General features: G+C 42.9%; 1 protein-coding gene across 1 annotated transcript in view; it reads right to left on the bottom strand.

Moving 5' to 3' along the window:
* Positions 1–15,294, bottom strand: part of LOC141127181 (vomeronasal type-2 receptor 26-like) — a 172,607-nt gene extending 157,313 nt beyond the window's left edge. The window contains exon 1 of the mRNA XM_073613780.1: positions 15,080–15,294. Coding sequence (XP_073469881.1) covers positions 15,080–15,294 — 215 coding nt within the window. The remainder of the gene's footprint in view (positions 1–15,079) is intronic.
* Positions 15,295–19,663: the final 4,369 nt, after the last annotated feature.

Here is a 19,663-nt window from a genome sequence, read left to right as displayed (position 1 = left end):
TACCCACCTGGATTGGGTTGGTCTCTTGGGTTTGATGGCTTTGGGTGATAATTTATATCCATGCTTTGTATATCTTATATCAACTAATTTCTACATTATTCACTTTGTCTATTGCATCTCTGTCTTTTAGATATTTTTCATTCTTGTAAATTAAGTTGGCATATGTTTGCCTTTTACTCATAATTACTTTTCCTACTTTTTTCCTGCCCTAAAAAGTCCAAAGGGGCGTCCCTTTTATGCACTTTGTCGCATATATTTTATCACAGTGTGGTGTCATTATCACAGTGGTGTGGTGGAAGAGTAGAAGATCTATCACATAGGAAGATTGGAAAACTTCTGTTGTGCTGGATTTTTTTCTTGTGAACTTTTTCCATGGACTTTTCACAGTTTATGGTTTTTGTAATGTTTTTATTTTTATACTGACACTTTTCACGGGGTGTTATATTCCTATCTTTATTACTGTTTTTTGTATAGAATTAGAGTGTCACCGGTATCATGATGTTTTGACTCATATCTTTACAAATATATATATTAGTGCCACTATCTCTATCTGTACACATGTGAGAGGTATAGTTTTGGGATTCAGAACAATTTACACATTTAATTAAGTGGCAGCTTTTCACTGTACACTGTGTATGTACACATCTTGTATTCATTTACACAACAATTATTTCGTTTTGTCACTGGTCTTTGGCGCAGTGGAGTAAGAGAGAACCAAGGGCGGCTTATTGTTACCTCTCTTGCTACAAATCATTGTCTATTTTAATTACCACCTGCAGCCATGGATGCCATTAACTTTCTGTCTAACAGACAGATAATCCCGGAAGATATTTTTTCCGCCAATCAGTTAATCACTGATGGTGAGGAAGATGTCTCGGGGTCTTTAAAGAGTTTGGAAAATCTTTTAGAGAAACAAGTTAAAACTTGGTGGGATATTTTTATGTTTAAACATAAAGCAAAGGAGAATCTTATTTTTAGAAGCCTGAGGTGGGAGGTGTCCCCTCAGGATGGTCTTACTGAATAAAAGTATATGGATGAATGGCTTGAATTTTTTAATAAAGAAGGTAGAGAACTTCAAGCCTTAGTTTTAAAGAGAAAACATATCAAGTTGGAAATGGTGAATCAAAAAATCAAAGCTTTACAAACTTTATTAGAACCTATTAAAGATTCCAACCAGGTAAAGGAATTCAATGCACATATGAAGAAAAAACTTGAAAAAATAGACCGAGAGACACAAAAGAAAAAGGTCAAAAAATACATTAGGGATCACAATGATTTTGAATCTAATAACATTTATATGTGGCAGGGACAACATCTTGAAGGGACGGATGTAGAGGCCTCTAGGAAGGATATGAATGTTATAAATATCACAAAGAGTGTAATTAAGGATACGACCAATGTGACTGAATGGAAGGAAGGTCCCCCAAATAAAAGGGGGGGCACAAGTGAATAGGAATGGTGGATCGAATTGACAGCATCAGCGGATGAGGTCCACTACTCAGGGAATGGAGAGCCACCGATATTCACAGGAATCATCCCCTTATACCACTAGAGGGAACACCACATGATATTATCAATCACCAGGACCCAATAGAGGGAATACACCACAGAGGAATAATTATTTTCCTCCACAGAATTATCAACAATGGCAACATTACCCGCCTCCAAATTATGACTCACATTTGAGGAATGATATTCCATTATATAACAGGTATCAGACACTAGCTGATGATGAATATTATGGGAATCACTCCAACCCATACCTACCCACCCCTTTTCAGGGACAGGGGGGAGAGGGGGGAGAGGGAAAGGGCACCACAAAAGAAATCCTCAAGTGAACAATCACAAAGGAGGAGACACAAATACACCACTTCATTACCAACATGGAGACAGACCATTGGAACAAAGACAAGAAGGGGATGTAGGGCAGGGCGAAAATCGCAACCCAAAAAAACGGATGAGGGACAATTAAATAAGGGAATTTATAATTTAAGTAAAGCAGAATTGAATCAAAATGAATTAAATTTACTCAATTTGGGTTTGAAGTGTGCACCGTAAAAAAGCTTAAATAAATTTGAAGTATACATTGATACACATAAATTCATCAGAACACTGAATATTAAAAAGTACTTCATCAGCCAGCTGGGAAATTCTGGTTCTAGGGTGCCCCGTGCGGCTCAGAATATAGGCAGTGGTCTGAAGAATAGGTCCATATTTAATCCCCAGAACCCTAGTAACCACTTTATTGAAGTGTTCAAAAACGTAGTGCTTATGGGCATTGAAGAATTAACCCCTAAGAAAAGAATAAACCCGAATATATCAGAGACGGTATCAAATCGCTTGAAGATGGGAAGGACATCATTGTCCGCCCGGCAGATAAGGTGGGGGGTAGTGGTGATGGACAAGTCTTTTTATGTTTCTCAATTAAATAAGTTGTTGAGTGATGATGTCACTTATAGAAAATGAAGAATGGACCCTACAGAGTCATACCATGCTCAGCTGGATGCTTTGATTGAATGGGGATACAATATTGGTGCCTTCAGCTCTAAGGAAAAACGATATTTAGTACCGAGCGCATGTAGGGTCCCCATCATCTATACATTGCCCAAAATACACAAGAATTCTCAGGTTCCACCAGCACGCCCTATAGTTAATGGTATAGGATCAGTCACGGCAAGATTAGGGGAATTTTTGGATAAGTTTCTCCAGCCGAGTGACAAAACCACTAAAGCTTATTTAAAGGATACTTCAGAGTTATTAATACTATTGAATGATGTCCAACTGAACACTACGTCAGAAACATACCTGATTACAGCAGACGTGCGATCGTTATATACGATCATCCAGCATGAGGATGCAGCCTTGGCTTTGAACTGGGCTTTGAGTAAAAGGGATAATATACCTCATACCCAGAAACGGTTTTTGGGACTGGCCCTTGATTACTGTATGACACACAATTATTTTTGGTGAAATGGGCAGTTTTTTTCACAGCAGGTTGGCGTGGCTATGGGAACCAAATACGATCCCAGCCTCGCCAACCTGTTCATGGCCGAATAGGAGGATACATATGTTTTCAGTAGAAGGTGTCCGCAACTCAAATTTTACCGTCGTTTCATAGACAACCTCCTATTCATTTGGGAGGGCTCACTTGAGTCTGTGATGAGGTTCTTAGAAGACCTTAATCAGAATACTAACAATATTAGGTTGGACCATCAGATCAGTGAGGGGAGTGTCAATTTTTTGGATGTGATCATTGAAAAAGAGAACACCAGGTTGATCACTATGGTATACTTCAACCGCAATAGTTTTCTGTCAATTCATAGTGGCCATCATCCATCTTGGATCCAAAATATACCCAGGGGACAGATGTTGAGAATTTGACGTAACTGCACGAGAACGATTGACTTCCATCAACAAGCTCAAATATTGAAAAATAAGTTCCTACAGAAGGGTTACACTGAGGGATCCTTGAATGACGTTATTCAAGAGATTTCTGAAATTCCAAGAGAAACATGTTTGGTAAAGAAAACTGAGAACCAGAGCTCTAATGATCAACATCAGTTGAGCTTTATATCCAGTTTTCATTGCCAATACAAAGAAGTAGAGAACATCTACCGTAGGCATTGGCATATATTAGGCAGGGATAGACATCTAGGAGAAATTCTAAACAATCAACCTAGGTTTATCTATAGATGGGCTCCGAATTTTGGTGATCTGGTCGTTAAAAAGCTATGGGACCCTCCAGATCAACAAGCCCTTAAAATTAATCTGAAGGGCTTTTTCGTGTGTAGAAAATGCAAATGCTGCAAAACGGTCAACATTAGCAATAGAGGGACAACGAGGGTCACCAATAGAGAGGGTGAATCCTTTGGTATCAAGGAATTCATCACCTGCAATTCATCACACGTGGTGTTCCTGATGTGGTGCCCATGCGGGCTTTTCTATGTGGGAAGAACAAAAAGACTCCTCAAAGTGCGGATTGGGGAGCATATCACCAACATCAGGTTGGGTTTTCGTCACCATAGTATATCCCTACATTTCAAAGAAAAGCATAATCAGAACCCGTCTCTGTTACAATTCTGCTGTCTGGATACCATCCATCCTTCTTGGAGGGAATCCAATAGAGTAAGGGACCTATCAAAGAGGGAAACCCGCTGGATTTTCTTGATGAAATGTATGACACCTAGGGGGTTAAACATTGAGATGGACCTCAATTGCTTTATTAATGATTTTTAGTTTATGAGAGCTCCCTTTTATGAAATAATTTGTATGTGCAATAATACCACCTTTATTCCATTAATAATTGTGTATTTCATTTACTGACCTTTATCCCCTTCCCGCCGACCGTATGCAGATATGTGTACTCGGCTTTCCGGGGTTATACCGGGATGATGCCCGCAGCTGCAGGCATCATCCCGGTACCGTTGTTTACAGCGGGCGATCGGCTACCCGAGTATAACAACCGATGCGGCTAAAAGCCGCTCGGTTGTTATACCGGAGGAGCGGGAAGGGATATCCCCCCCTCCCGCCACCTCCCGCCGCTGTTACCGGGCCTCCCGTGTGATCGGGAGGCCCGGTGTCCAATCGGGTACGTTCGGCGGCTGGGGGCGGGCTGGAACAAAGCTGTGGGTGGCATCGTTCCAGCCTTCTCGTTGTAAACGCGGAAGTGACGTCATGACGTCACTTCCCGTTTACTCGGCTGCCAATGGCGCCGAATTTTAAAAAGTACACAGTATTCAGAATCGCCATTTTCGGCGATCTGAATACTTTGAAGTGTAAAGGAGGGATGGGGGTCTTTTAGACCCCCCATCCCTCCATAAAGAGTACCTGTCACCACCTATTACTGTCACAAGGGATGTTTACATTCCTTGTGACAGCAATAAAAGTTAAAAAAAAAAAATTTAAAACACAATTTATAAAGCAAAAAAAAAAAAAAAAATTTTAAAGTGCCCCTGTCCCCGCGAGCTCGCGCAGCGAAGAAAACGCATATGGAAGTCGCGCCCGCATATGTAAACGGTGTTCAAATAACACATGTGAGGTATCGCCGCGATCGTCAGAGTGAGAGCAATAATTCTAGCCCTAGACCTCCTCTGTAACTCAAACCTGGCAACCGTAAAAAAATTTTTAAAGACTCGCCTATGGAAATTCATAGGTACCGTAGTTTGTCGCCATTCCACGAGTGCGTGCAATTATAAAGGGTGACATGTTTGGTATCAATTTACTCAGCGTAACATCATCTTTCACATTATACAAAAAAATTGGGGTAACTTTACTGTTTGTATTTTTTAAAATTCATGAAAATGTCCCTTTTCCAAAAATTTGCGTTTAAAACACCGCTGCACAAATACCGTGTGATAAAAAATATTGCAACAATCGCCATTTTATTCTCTAGATTCTCTGCTAAAAAAATATATATAATGTTTGGGAACTCTAAGTAATTTTCTAGCAAAAAATATGGATTTTAACTTGTAAACACCAAATTTCAAAAATAGGCTTAGTCATGAAAGGGATTATACATGTGCAACCAAGTCATGGTTATGATACCTGTCCCCTTGTATAATAATATACTCTATATATAATGCACACAAGATGGTGCCATTTAATAAAGACACCATAGTGTGTAGCTATATATTCACTGTATAGGCTTACAGAGTTCAGTCTTCCAGTTCAAATTAATATAAAGATCTAGTATAGCAAGGGTGATGTCTGTACAGTGACCATCGATTGCTTATTATCACCCTTCTCTTTTTTCTTAGCTTTACGTGAAGTCATTCATATTTTCTAATATTTTCAGTGTCAATGGGATCAGACTGTGCTTGAAGTATTGTTTGCCCTTTGGAGCTATATGACAGCATCATGACTGGTTTATATAGCTTATATATTTTAACTAGATATAGTTATTATCTCCTGTTGAAATGTTCTTTTTTATTTTTATTATATTTTTTTTATTTCATTTTTTTTTTCTGTAGTAAATTTTTTGCTGTCTCATATTTTTTTTGTGTATCCATATCATCACTGTAATTAGTGGTGTTTTACAAGTTAGGATATGTCTTATGTGATAATGCTGGACGCAGCACTCTAACAAAATACCATAAAAATGTTTATTCCAGTTATGTGTTTAATCATTGTACCGGTGCTTCACGGTCATGGGGACACCATGTGTGAGCATGTGCAGAGCAGGGGATCACATGACTGATGATGATCACATGATTGATCATGGGTAGTATATTAGGATTGAAGGACCTCTTGTGTAACCAATCCCATTTGAATAAGTCTTTTCGACGAAACATGTCTGGGGCGTGGTTACACAGTATTCCATCGCACTGACATTAGACACTGCTGTCTGGAGAGGACTATGCCGATCGGACTGCTGGGCCTAAGAAGGTTGGGTGAGAGACACACCAGGTTACACTTCAGGTCCGCTGTGACCGTGGTGCACCGTTGGATCATTGATCCTGTTATTTGCTGTGGATTTGTTCAAAGGCTTATTTGTTTCAGTTTAAAAGTGAGTGCAACCATTGAAGTGTGCTTGGAGTGATTTTAATAAATTTGTAAAAACGGTATCACGCTATGTGGAGCACGTTATTCATTTGTCTTTCACATATGGAGCCGACTTGATTGCAGTCACGGTTCATCACATGCAACCCAGGTGTGGTTCAATTGCTGTTTTGCCAAACACGAGAGTGGGAGGCTATACATTCTGATGAGTGCGCTCTTCAGAGGGAGTGGTGTCACTATCACAGTGGTGTGGTGGAAGAGTAGAAGATCTATCACATAGGAAGGTTGAAAAACTGCTGTTGTGCTGGATTTTTTTCATGTGAACTTTTTCCATGGACTTTTCACAGTTTATGATTTTTGTAATGTTTTTATTTTTATACTGACACTTTTCACAGGGTGTTATATTCCTATCTTTATCTGTACACATGTGAGAGGTATAGTTTTGGGATTCAGAACTATATATTTACCTTAATCACTCTAAGATTTGTCAAACATTCCCTCTATTCTGTAAATTTATAATTCATTATCTTAAGATCATGCCCCCATTCGTCCACAGTTTGATCCCATTTGGAGTGGCCGGGTGTTCTGGAGGCATGACTCAACTGATGTGCAGATAACTGAGGGAATTTTTTTTTTCTGTTCATTTTTATTTTTATACTTCTTAGGGTCTTATACTCTCTAATAATAAGATCGCGTTTGTTCTTGATTCTTTTTCAACTCCTTTTGCATATATTTAAGCTCTTTCTTGTATTATCTAAATGAGATGGTATCATTAGTTGTATGACAATGTTTCTTAATTTCCGAATCTTATGTACATGTCAATATAATGTTATATTCTTCTTTTTATTGTAAATTCAATAAACATATTGAACAAGAAAAGGCAAAAGTGCTTAACCGTTAATCAGTCATCACTTGATTATAACACCCTCTGATGGACAAATCTCATCACACCGCATATGTATGCAAGAAAAAAAGGAAGGCTTCCAATAGTGCATTAATTCAATAAAATTGTATTTATTAAAAAATATACCACTCACATTTAAAACTCTTGTAATTGTCTATTACAGGCACTACATTTTGCACATTGTTCATTTTAATTTAGTTTTTTCTCATTTCATTGATTTGTTAATATATTTGTATACAACATTTAAGGCTGCGTACACACGGTCAGACTCTTCGGCTACAAAAGTCCGACAGCCTGTCTGACAGACTTTCGACAGACTTTCGACGGACTTTTGGTGGACTTGCGGCAGACTTTCTTACGAACGGACTTGCCTATATACGATCACACAAAAGTCCGACGGATTCGTACATGATAACGTAAACCGGACTAAAATGAGGAAGTTGATAGCCAGTAGCCAATAGCTGCCCAAGCGTGGGTTTTTGTCCGTCGGACTAGCACACAGACGAGCGGATTTCTGGGTCCGGCGGAGTTACGACGTAAAGATTTGAAGCATGTTTCAAATCTACAATCCGTCAGATTTGAGGCTGGAAAAGTCAGCTGAAAGTCCACTGAAAGTCCGGGGAAGCCCACACACGATCGGATTGTCAGCCAGCTTTAGTCCATCGGCGTCCGTCGGACTTTTGTAGACGAAAAGTCCGACCGTGTGTATGCGGCATAAGTGATTTTGACATTTACATGTAGTATTATACGCTACAATGTGATTAATTATTGGTTTGTGCAATAATATTATTAGCCCAATTGGTGATAGTTGTTTGGTTTTTAAGTAGCAGCATGTATTAATATTATTAATATTTTTATTATAAAGGATATAGTCTTTAGCGCAGTGTATTAATTTAATGAATTTAGGGAGGCGCATGCACGGAGCCCGGAAGATGGCGGCTTAAGCCAGGAGCTCCACACCACCCCAGCTCAGCAGCACTCATAATTCCGCACACAGAGCTCCGGGAACGGAGCTATCGATCACCGCAGTGTCCCCAGACAATCCGGAACCCCCCCTATGCCTGGCACCGCAGTACGGAGGAACCTAGGGCCAGAATTTACTATTAGTGATCCGGCAGGCATATCTAAGATGGCGGCCGCGCTAAGACCTCATGTCCACAGCACTGAGGACTTAGCAGATGGGAGGCCGACGATCAACCCCACTTCTTTGCCATACACCCCCCTGACTCATGTGAGTAAACCACAAGCCCTGACTCTGTCCCCATCCTCCACAGAAATGCTGCTAAACCGATCCATAGGGGACTATGCCCTCTCTCCCATTGGGCCTAACATGGCCAGACATGCAGACACACTCCATGCTGATCCCCTGGCTGCAGCACCGGCCTTCTCAGTAGCAGACTTGTATCAGAAACTATCAGAGCTCCTTGATAGGGGTTTATCCCAAACTGCTGCTAAGATCACAGGAGATTTAAAGGCAAACTTTCAGAATCTTGGCTCTAGGATAGAAGCCATTGAGGATAAGCTGGAACAAACGATCCCTAACACCAATCAGAACTCGGATCACTTGCACACACTTCAGGAGCAACTAGATGTGGCCACGTCCAGGATCGATGATTTGGAAAACCGATCGAGAAGGTATAACATCAGGATTAGAGGCCTCCCGGAATCCATCAATGATGTCCATGCAGCTGTACAAAATGTGATCCAGAACCTGATTCCAAATATTTCACAACAGCGCCTGGAGCTGGACAGGGCCCACAGAGCTCTAGGACCCCCTAGAAAGGACGGAACGCCAAGAGACATTATAGCTAAACCCCACTTCTACGCAGTAAAAGAGGAGGTAATGAGACAGGCCTGGTCTGCTCCCAAGGTGCTGTGTCAAGGACACCCTGTCCAAATATATGCAGACCTCTCACCATCCACTATGCAACGCAGGCGGTCTCTTAAACCGCTACTCCTAGCCCTGTCAAGAAGGGTTATTAAATATAAGTGGGCCTTCCCTTTCACTGTGAAGTTCTCGGATAACTGGAAAAATTACTCATTCTCCAACTTCCCTGAGGGCGAAAGACTGCTCCTACGACTACATTTCATCTCGCATGAAGCAGCTATGGACACTTCCCACAGCATCCCTGGATCGTCCAAGAGACCAATCCCCACCAGCCCCCAATCCCCCCTGTGGAACGGGAAAAAGACCAAGAAGGCTAAAGACAACGGTCCCCCCTGATCATCGACGGGACGACAAAAACTGTCTGGTTTGATCCACCTGAGTTTTAACCCAGATTCCTTCTGGGCCAGGGGACTGAACTATTTCTCCTATATTTACTAAGTTTTAACTCGGATGTGTCTTTAAAAAATTTTAAATGAGCAAGGGTGGGGTTTTCCCCTGTGAAGGTGGGACCCTACACCACTTAGGAGGGAAGACAGAGGGCCAAGAGTTCCCGGTACCAGTCCCCGGCAATTACCACACAACCTAAGTTTATTGTTTCTGGTTGCTGCTTTTTACTAAATTTCCTCATTTATCTAGGCTGGGGTGGGCCCCATGCGTCAACACCTCTCCCTCAGACTCAGGCTGGTTTCTGGGGGACGGGTTGCCTGCTCCCTTATGGAACAGGCCCTACCTGTCATACCTAGGTAGCGGTTTTTGGGGGGCTTCCCCCCCGGGAACAGTTCCTCTTTACTAGGAGACCTTTCCTACCTTTTTCTATACCCTCCTACCTATCTCCCAACCGTACCCAAACCACATGCATATCCTTTGGTTACTCTTTGCAGATCACATCATCAGTACAAGACGGGGAACCTGCTGGATGCTGAAGAAACTTATAGGGAACCACTTAGATCTGATGGTCAGAAAACGTTAAAGGGTGAGTGACGGGAGACACAAGCATAGAGCTTATCCTCGGTCCCATGGCTGACCCCACACAGAGCTCCCTCAAAATAGCCACACATAATGTACAAGGGCTTAACTCCCCCATAAAAAAGAGAAAATAAGAAAATATTTAACTATTACAAGTCCCTCAAACTCGACATCCTTATGCTCCAGGAGACCCATTTTCCTAGGCAATACAACCCAAAGTTCGTACACTCATAATACCCCAATATTCACCTCGCCAACGCAGACAATAAGACCAGAGGCATCGCTATACTTCTATCCAAAGCCTGCAACTTTGAATTCATCTCAGACCTTAATGACCCGGATGGGAGGCTTCTCCTGGTCAAGGGAAAAATAGGAGGACACTTGTACTCCCTAGTCTCATACTACTGTCCCAATAAAGGGTAAGAAACCACGGATTTCTACTTTCCCCAAGATACGCATTGCAGGCCAAGACCCCACGGCTAAAACAGCCAAAATATTGAAGGCTTTTCAGAAATTTTACTTGGACCTATATAGCTCCCCCCCTCAAAGCCACCTGCGAACGTGGTATCTGACTTCTTAGATGGCATAAACATCCCATCCCTAGAAACCGAACATAGAGACATCCTCAAGGCTCCCTTTCAGGAGGAAGAAGTGGCGGCGGTTATCAAGGGCTTTCGCACGGGCTCTGCACCGGGGCCTGATGGCCTATCGGTCCCATATTATAAAACCTTTTTAGACACTCTCACCCCGCATATGACAAAGTTTTTCAACTCCAAAGTAAAGGTTGACCCTTTAGAGGCTCAGCTCAATACAGCATATATTACGGTCATTCCAAAACCAGACAAGAACCCAGAAGAGGTTGGTAGCTACCGCCCCATTTCGCTTATCAATAATGATCTCAAAATACTTACTAAAATTCTAGCAGATCAACTTTCCTCATTTATAAGCAAATATATACACGGGGACCAGGTGGGATTTATACCAGGCAGACAAGGCCCAGACCAGGTGAGAAGAGCAGTGGACATTATATCCATACTGCAATCCAATTGGGAGGGGGGTCCTAAACAACAAGGCTTTATCCTGGCCCTTGACCTACAAAAGGCCTTTGACTCCATGTCCTGGCCATATATATTTTCCCTCCTCGAGAGGTGGGGCTTTGGTCCACGCTTCATAGGGGTGATGCAAGCCCTATACTCTCTACCCAAAGCATTAATTCGCTTACAAGGCTACTACTCAACCCCAATTAATATAGCTAGAGGTACCAGACAAGGCTGCCCGCTGTCCCCTCTTATATTTGCTATAGCAATAGAGACCCTAGCTGCATCTATCCGACAGAATAAGGACATTCAGGGGGTGACATGCGGGGACCAGACCCACAAATGTGGATTATTTGCAGATGATATCCTCCTGTTCTTGACCTCTCCCGTCACCTCACTACCAAACCTACATAAAACTCTAGTGGAATTTTCTAAAATCTCTGGGCTCTCGGTAAACTATTTTAAATCTCAGGCCCTAAACGTATCCCTTCCGCTATCCACAGTCGCCCTCCTCCAACAATCCTTTAAATTTGAATGGAGCCCCAACTCTATCAAATACCTAGGGGTCACCCTCACAGCTCGAGTGGAATCCCTTTACGCTAACAATTACCCTCCCCTATATAAAAAAATTAAAAGCAGACCTGGGCCAGAAGCGAACTCTCCTGGATGGGTAGAATAAATTCTATTAAAATGACACTTTTGCCTAGAATCCTGTACTTTTTTAGATCTCTCCCCGTCTCAATCCGAAAGGACCACTTGCGATCTCTACAAAGTAAAATCCTGAGATTTATCTAGGGCAACTCAGGATACAGAATTCCCCAACACACTCTATATCTACATAGCAGAAAAGGCAGGGTAGGTCTACCGCATCTCTACAAATATTTCCTAGCAGCCAGACTGGCTAAACTCTCTACAGTATACACAAGACTTGAAAAACCTGACTGGGTCCAGATAGAAAGGCAGGTTACAACCCCTACACACACACTTGATTATCTTCTCTGGTGCCCTCAAAAACAAAGACCACCAATTTTGTCGCCTTCCCTCTCCCAATCCTTCAAACTATGGGATGGCATCCGCAATCTTTCATCTTTGATGTCTAAGGGACAGCCCCTAGCCCACATTTTCCATAACCCAAACTTCCCTCCTAGACTAGATATTAAAGCCTTTAAATGGTGGCTCGACAAAGGCCTATACCGCATAGGTCATTTTTTCACAGCCAGAGGCCCGTTCACACTAAGCCATTGTATAAACACCCTTGATCGCCCAAATTCAGAGAAATTCTGATTCGGACAGATCTCACACTTTCTATGCAAATTCTGGGTGGAAAAACCACTCCCTCCCAAACTTACGGAATATGAGCTCTGGTGTGGACAAGGGATGGGGCAGAGGGGTGACATATCAATCATCTACTCGTCACTAACCCTTCCGACAAAGAAATCTACCTATATGACGGCATGGGAGGCTGACCTCCAACATGAGTGGGACCTGGGGACCTGGCAGATGGCGGGTTCTAGAGCCTTTCAAGGTATTATAAACACTTCACTCATGGAAGCGAATTTAAAAGTTCTCATGAGGTGGTACATGACCCCCACCAGACTCGCAGCTATTTACCCCACAACTGACCCCAGTTGTTTCAGGGGCTGCCAACTCCTGGGATCGATGGTACACGTCTGGTGGGAATGCCCCAGAATCAGACCAATTTGGAAGAAAATCTTTAACCTAATTTACAAAGTCACTAAATGCGAAGTCCCCAGGTCCGCATCGGTAGCCCTTCTAAATGCCCATATCCCCCATATCTCTAAACCTAACCGTAAGTTGATCCACTTCATGCTCAGTGGTGCAAAACTCACCATAGCCAGAGCTTGGAAACAACCAAAGGTATCCTTTCTAGCTATAAAGCGCAAGATTTCATGGATAATGACCCAAGAAAAACTAGCCAGCATCATATCAGACACACCCCACAAATTTGAAACTGTGTGGTCACCTTAGGCAGCATATTGTGGAATACCCTTAGAGGCTGGGGTTTCCCATAACACACCTGTAACTTCCAGCTAAAGTCAAGCATGTGTTTCTGTCACTTCCCCTCTCCCGTCCTATTCCTCTTCCTCCTTTCTTTCCCCTCTTCTTCCATAATTTTTTTTTTTTTTTTAGGTACAGTTAGACAAAAGGTCTTAACATTAGTTGATTGTTTATGAGCTAACTCGGCAAAAATAAAAACCTGTCTGGACAAATGACACTCTATCTGTGTCAAACAGGGGTCATCCTTGTTAAGCTCTGGGGGGGGCGTAGTCAAAGATGAGGTGGGCGGGGGGAGGGGACCCTGCTGGGGCACAGGAAGATCCCATTAGGGGTGCCCGGTTCAGGCAATCCCCCCTTATCCGCAGGTACTACTTTTCAGACGGTTCACTACTGTCCCTGACCGAGCACACCACAAGGTCGGAATACACTTTGACCTGATCCACTGTAAGATTCCAGTTTCTCTTTTCCATGAGATGTTTCATGTTGCCGAACACAACTGAATTTTGCTCATATCTATATGTAAAATTTGTTATCTGGGCCTTTGTTGGGCCATCTAAATGTTTGGACTATATCTTGTGATATTTTAAAATAAAAACATATTGAAAGATAAATTTAATGAATTTAATTTGTTTTTGAGGTATGTATAAAGAATGGTGACAGAACAATTTGAATTAAAGTGTGAACGCACTTAACACTTTCCACAAAAAAACTTCCCCCTGGATTTAACCTTGTTCCCCCTTTTTTTTTTTTTTTTTGCACAGAACACACATAAAAAATCTTAATTTTTAGTTAAAAAATTATCTCAAAGTCCCCCGGAACCTAATATATTTTCTGAAACCCGAGGCTTAGTAGAACACAAATCTGTGTATTCTGCAAGTAGAGAGTCTCGCTGCCAGAATACAATGTTTCAATGGGGAGGATTTAAAGTAATCTCTTTTACAACAACAAAAAGTAAACGATCACTCCATCCACACAAACAGAGCGGATGGAGGAATCCCCACACTTTTCAGCTTTAAAGAAAAGACTCTTCCAGCAACTTCTCCAACACCCTGACATTGTTATAGATTGTTACAAATTTTGTCACCGTCACCCACCCTCTGTCATCATCACCCATCCCCTGTCACTGTCAGCCATCCCTGTCACCTACCCCGTCACTCATCCCTGTCAACGTCACCTACCCCAGTCACCGTCACCCACCCCTGTCACTGTCACCCATCCCCTGTCACTGTCACCCATCCCCTGTCACCGTCACCTACCCCCTGTTACCATCATTCATCCCCTGTCACCCATCCCCCTCACCGTCACCTACCCCCTGTCACTGTCACCCATCCCCTGTCACCGTCATCCATCCCTGTCACCTAACCCCTGTCACCATTACCCACCCCCGGTCACCGTTACCCACTCTTTGTCACCGTCACCCACCCCCTGTCACTGTCACCCATCCCCTGTCACTGTTACCCATCCCCTGTCACCATCACCAACCCCCTGTCACTGTCACCCACCCCCTGTCACTGTCACCCATCCCCTGTCACTGTTACCCATCCCCTGTCACCATCACCAACCCCCTGTCACTGTCACCCATCCCTGTCACCTACCCTCTGTCACTTTCTGGACAGCTTGGTTTGCATGTAAATGAGAAGACGTTCTATATACATTCTTATAATATTTCCATCACATGCATTTCTTCCAATCATTTTGTAAAGTCCTATGTGTTGTTCTTTGTCACCCTGATCACATTTTTTTCTTCCTAGCAAATACGTTACACACCTGTATGTCCTTTTTTCAGGTGATTCTAGATCTACTTCTGATCTCACAGTGAACACTCCTCCAATGATCAAATCTCCATCCCGGAAATATTGGAATTCATCAAATACATCAGTAAAATGAAGGGCACAGGCCGGACTCTGCAATCCTGATCTCCAGAGTGTCATACATTGTAGAATTACACAGAACTGGAAGATGTAGGTATATGATATGACCATAGCTCCGATCACTGGGTTCTTCTTTAATTAAAGCCTATAATTCTCCATTGTGACACAGACCTCTGAAGCATGGATATCACAATGACAATACAATATGATGGCTTCTCTTCCCTCCTTTTATACAGTTCAGTACCATACATCTCTCTTTGTTCTCAATATACTGACATCATCTTCTATCGACTTTTAGTTGTTTGTGCAGGTAGTTTATTTGTGAGTGGTTAAGTTTAGTTCTCTGTTATCCATATAATTTTAACAACTTTAAACCAAGACACAGAATTTCCTTACAATAAACTCTATTCAGCAAGGATCAGTGCTAAATATTTTGTATGACAAATAAATCATACGATTGAAATACACAGGTAGTACCAGATAATATTATAATGATTCTTCCACTTGCAATAATAATGCACATAACTGTTCTATATGACTGTTTTATTATCTTAAATTGACTCTGTAAACTAAGCTAAGCCTGTAAGCCTGTAAAAGAAGCACTTTGTTACTTACCTTTTTGTTGGCCATTGCCTTTAAATGTTTCCAAGTGTGAATACCTACTTCTCCATGTCTTCTGTTTTTACACACGTGAAATAGTAATGGCTTTGTGTTTTTTCTTTTCCTACAGTCATTCTTCTACTTGGGCTCCCTCTGCAATGGTGGGTGTAGATGTACCAGAACATTCCCCTTGTATTGAGAAGGGGTGACACATCTCCCTTGAAACTTCACACTATATTTCCTGCTGATGCCAGAACTCTAATGCCCCGTACACACGGTCGGACATTGATCGGACATTCCGACAACAAAATCCATGGATTTTTTCCGACGGATGTTGGCTCAAACTTCTCTTGCATACACGCGGTTGCACAAAGTTGTCGGAAAATCTGATCGTTCTGAACGCGGTGACGTAAAACACGTACGCCGGTAGTATAAACGGGGCAATAGCCAAAAGCTTTCATCTCTTAATTTATTCTGAGAGTGCACTTTGTCCGTTGGATTTGTCTACACATGATCGTAATTTAAAGGATTGGATTTTGTTGTCGTAAAAATTTTATAGCATGCTCTCAAACTTTGTGTGTTGGAAATTCCAATGGAAAAAGTCCGATGGGGCCCACACACGGTCAGAATTTCCGACAACAAGTTCCGATCACACATATTCTGTCGGACATTCCGACCATGTGTACGGAGCATAATACTTCTCCTAACCTTCAGCACCCCAACACTTCTCCTCCTAACCTTCACCACCCAACACTTTTGCTAACCTTCAGCACTCCAACACTTCTCCTCCTAATCTTTAACAATCAAACATTCCTCCTCATAATATTCCACCGTTTTCCTCCTGCTGCCTTATGGCATTCCATATGCTGATAGGGGACAGGGAATGGCCTTTTGTGCAAAATAATAGCACTATCTTAAACTTTGAGTAATCCAAAAAATGACTGATATGCACCCTTGTGGAGGAGGAGAACAGTCAATTACTATCCCAAGTACTGATTGATATATGTCCTTAAAGATGAATTCCAGGTATGGCAGCTTTGACCAATGTACTATGCATATACCATACCGTAACAACACGCTAGGTTTGTCACACATACCCTGTGGGATCCCTCTAGAACATGGGTTCCCACACTTTCTAAACAAAGGGCCAGTTTACTGGTCTTCAAAATTTAGGTGGGCCAGACTGTGGCCAGCAGGAGTAGAAAATGTCCTGAGGTTAGTGGAAGTAAATAGTATCCCCTCTTTGCTATTAGGGGGAGGAATAGTGCCCCGTTGTTGTTGCACTCTATGCAACCTTGTGTTGTGATCGTGCACTAAACTATCTATTTGGATGCTTCTTTGTGTCGATCCATGGTGTGCTGGCAAATATCTACTTTATTTAGTGGGAGAAATAGTGTCCCATTATTGGTGTCAGCAGCACTGTCTTTAATATTGATTGGGCCCTGGGCAAACATTTTCTTGACCCCCCCCCTACATTCTGAGACATACAAAAAAAATAGCAGGTCGACTCAAAATTAGTTTACTGCAGCATATCACGCAGTGATTGAAATTGGTTGCCAGAGATTACAGCCTATGCTTAGCGCTCACTGATTGGTTGCCAGAGATTACATCAGATCACTACTGTTCACTGATTGAGTTGCTAGAGGTTACTGTACACCATTACCGCTCAATGTTTGGGTTGCTAGAAGTTTCTGCACACCATTACTGCTCACTGATTGTGTTGCTATAGGTTACTGCACACCCTTACCGCTCACTGATTGGGTTGCTATAGGTTACAGCACACCATCACCGCTCACTGTTTGTGTTACTATAGGTTATTGCACACCATCACCGCTCACTGATTGGGTTGCTAGAAGTTAGTGCACATATCACCGCTCACTGATTGGGTTGCTAGAAGTTAGTGCACATATCACCGCTCACTGATTGGGTTGCTAGAAGTTAGTGCACACATCATCATTCACTGATTGGGTTTCTAGAAGTTAGTGCACACATCACTGCTTACTGATTGGATTGCTAGAAGTTAGTGCACACATCACCGCTCACTGATTGGGTTGCTAGAAGTTAGTACACACCATCACCGCTCACTGGTTGGGTTGCTAGAGATTACTGCACACCATCACCGCTCACCGATTGTGTTGCAGAAGTTACTGCACACCATTACTGCTCACTGATTGTGTTGCTATAGGTTACTGCACACCATCACTGCTCACCCATTGGTTGCTAGAAGTTACTGCACACTGATTTCTGTAACTGTCACCGCCCAGTCTCTCCTCCTTGATTCAAAAGAATGCAAGGCGTGCTGTGAATGGCGCTCGTGCCAAGTGACCGATCTGAGACCTGTAAGATAATTAGGATCCACCCAGAGGGATCAGCCAAGCTGGACCAATGTAATTACTAATGTAAGTGCAATACACATTATACAATGAGTTCAGCTTTAACTGTATTTTGAGTAGAGGGTGAATAGCATGGGGCCATGGCATGTATAGTTATACCAACCTTTGCTGTCTGGATGAAGAGTCAGAGCTGTCCAGTTCCTCTGCCAGTCTCCTTTCTTCTCGGCAAGTTTCAGAAATTATTAAAGCTCTTCTGATGTGGATTCTCTCTGTAGTGTATCATGATAATTTTTATATCCATCGCAATGCTGTAGCAGCCCCTGTATGTCTTCACATTGTACAGTGCTAGCTTGGTGGAAACCAGCGTGGGTAGGCACCACTCCACTCTGCACCGTGGTCTCACACTCCTCCTCTGTTCCTCTAATCAGGTACACTGTGCATTTTTAGCGTTGATTTGTGGACAGAACATGGGCTTAACGGGCAGCTCTGCTTTGAGCCTCAAACAGTGACAGGGCCCTGGGCAGCTGCCCCGTTTGCCCTGCGATAAAGATGGCCCTGATGAAGTCCAGTTCCTCTGTCAGTCTCCTTTCTTCTCTGCAAGTTTCAAACTGCCATCAGAAAATTATTGTAAACTCTTCTGATCTGGATTCCCTTTGTAGTGTATCACGATAAATTTTCTATCAATTTTCTATCCATTGCAATGCTGTAGCAACCCCTGTATGTCCTAACATTGTACAGTGCTAGCTTGATGGCAACCAGCGTGGGCAGGCACCACTCCACTCCGCGCCGTGGTCTCACACTCCTCCTCTGCTCCTCTGATCAGGTACACTGTGCACAGTGTACGCATTGCAAGGGGCGGGGGCCAGAGCGTCACCCGCGGCCAGCTCCTCGGTCGAAAAAACACAGCACTGGCACTGACTGCTGCACTGTGCGCGTGCCGCCACCGCTGATGACAGTGACAGACTGTCTGCTTGGCTGTGTGTGGGGATTTTTAGCGCCGATTTGTGGGCAGCACGTGGGCTTAATGGGCAGCTCTGCTTTGGGCCCCAAACAGTGACAGGGCCCTGGGCAGCTTCCCCATTTGCCATGCGGTAAAGACAGCCCTAGGTGTCAGTGGGAGGAATAGTGTCCCATCATTGGTGTCAGTGGGAGGAACAGTGTCCTATTAGCCATGTCAGTGGCAGGAACTATGCTCCACCGTTGCTGACAGTGGAGGGGATAATGCCCAAAGGGCCAGATAAATGCAAGCAAGGGCCACATCTGGCCCCTGGGCTACAGTTTGGAGACCACTGCTCTAGAAGCTGAAGCACATATCCAGAATGCTAGTGGAGATCAGAGATGGGCCGAACAACCCCCTGTTTAGTTCGCATCTAGAACATGCGAACAGGCAAAAAATTTGTATGAACACTCAAACACCGTTAAAGTCTATGGGACACAAAAAGAAAAATCAAAAGTGCTAATTTTAAAGGTTAATATGCAACTTATTGTCATAAAAAGTGTTTGCCCCAGGGGACATGTATCAATGCAAATTTTTTTTTAAAACAGAC

This window comes from Aquarana catesbeiana, linkage group LG01, assembly GCF_042186555.1.
Source record: "Aquarana catesbeiana isolate 2022-GZ linkage group LG01, ASM4218655v1, whole genome shotgun sequence".
NCBI classification, from domain to species: Eukaryota; Metazoa; Chordata; class Amphibia; order Anura; family Ranidae; genus Aquarana; species Aquarana catesbeiana.
This window is presented reverse-complemented; position numbering and strand designations above follow the sequence as displayed.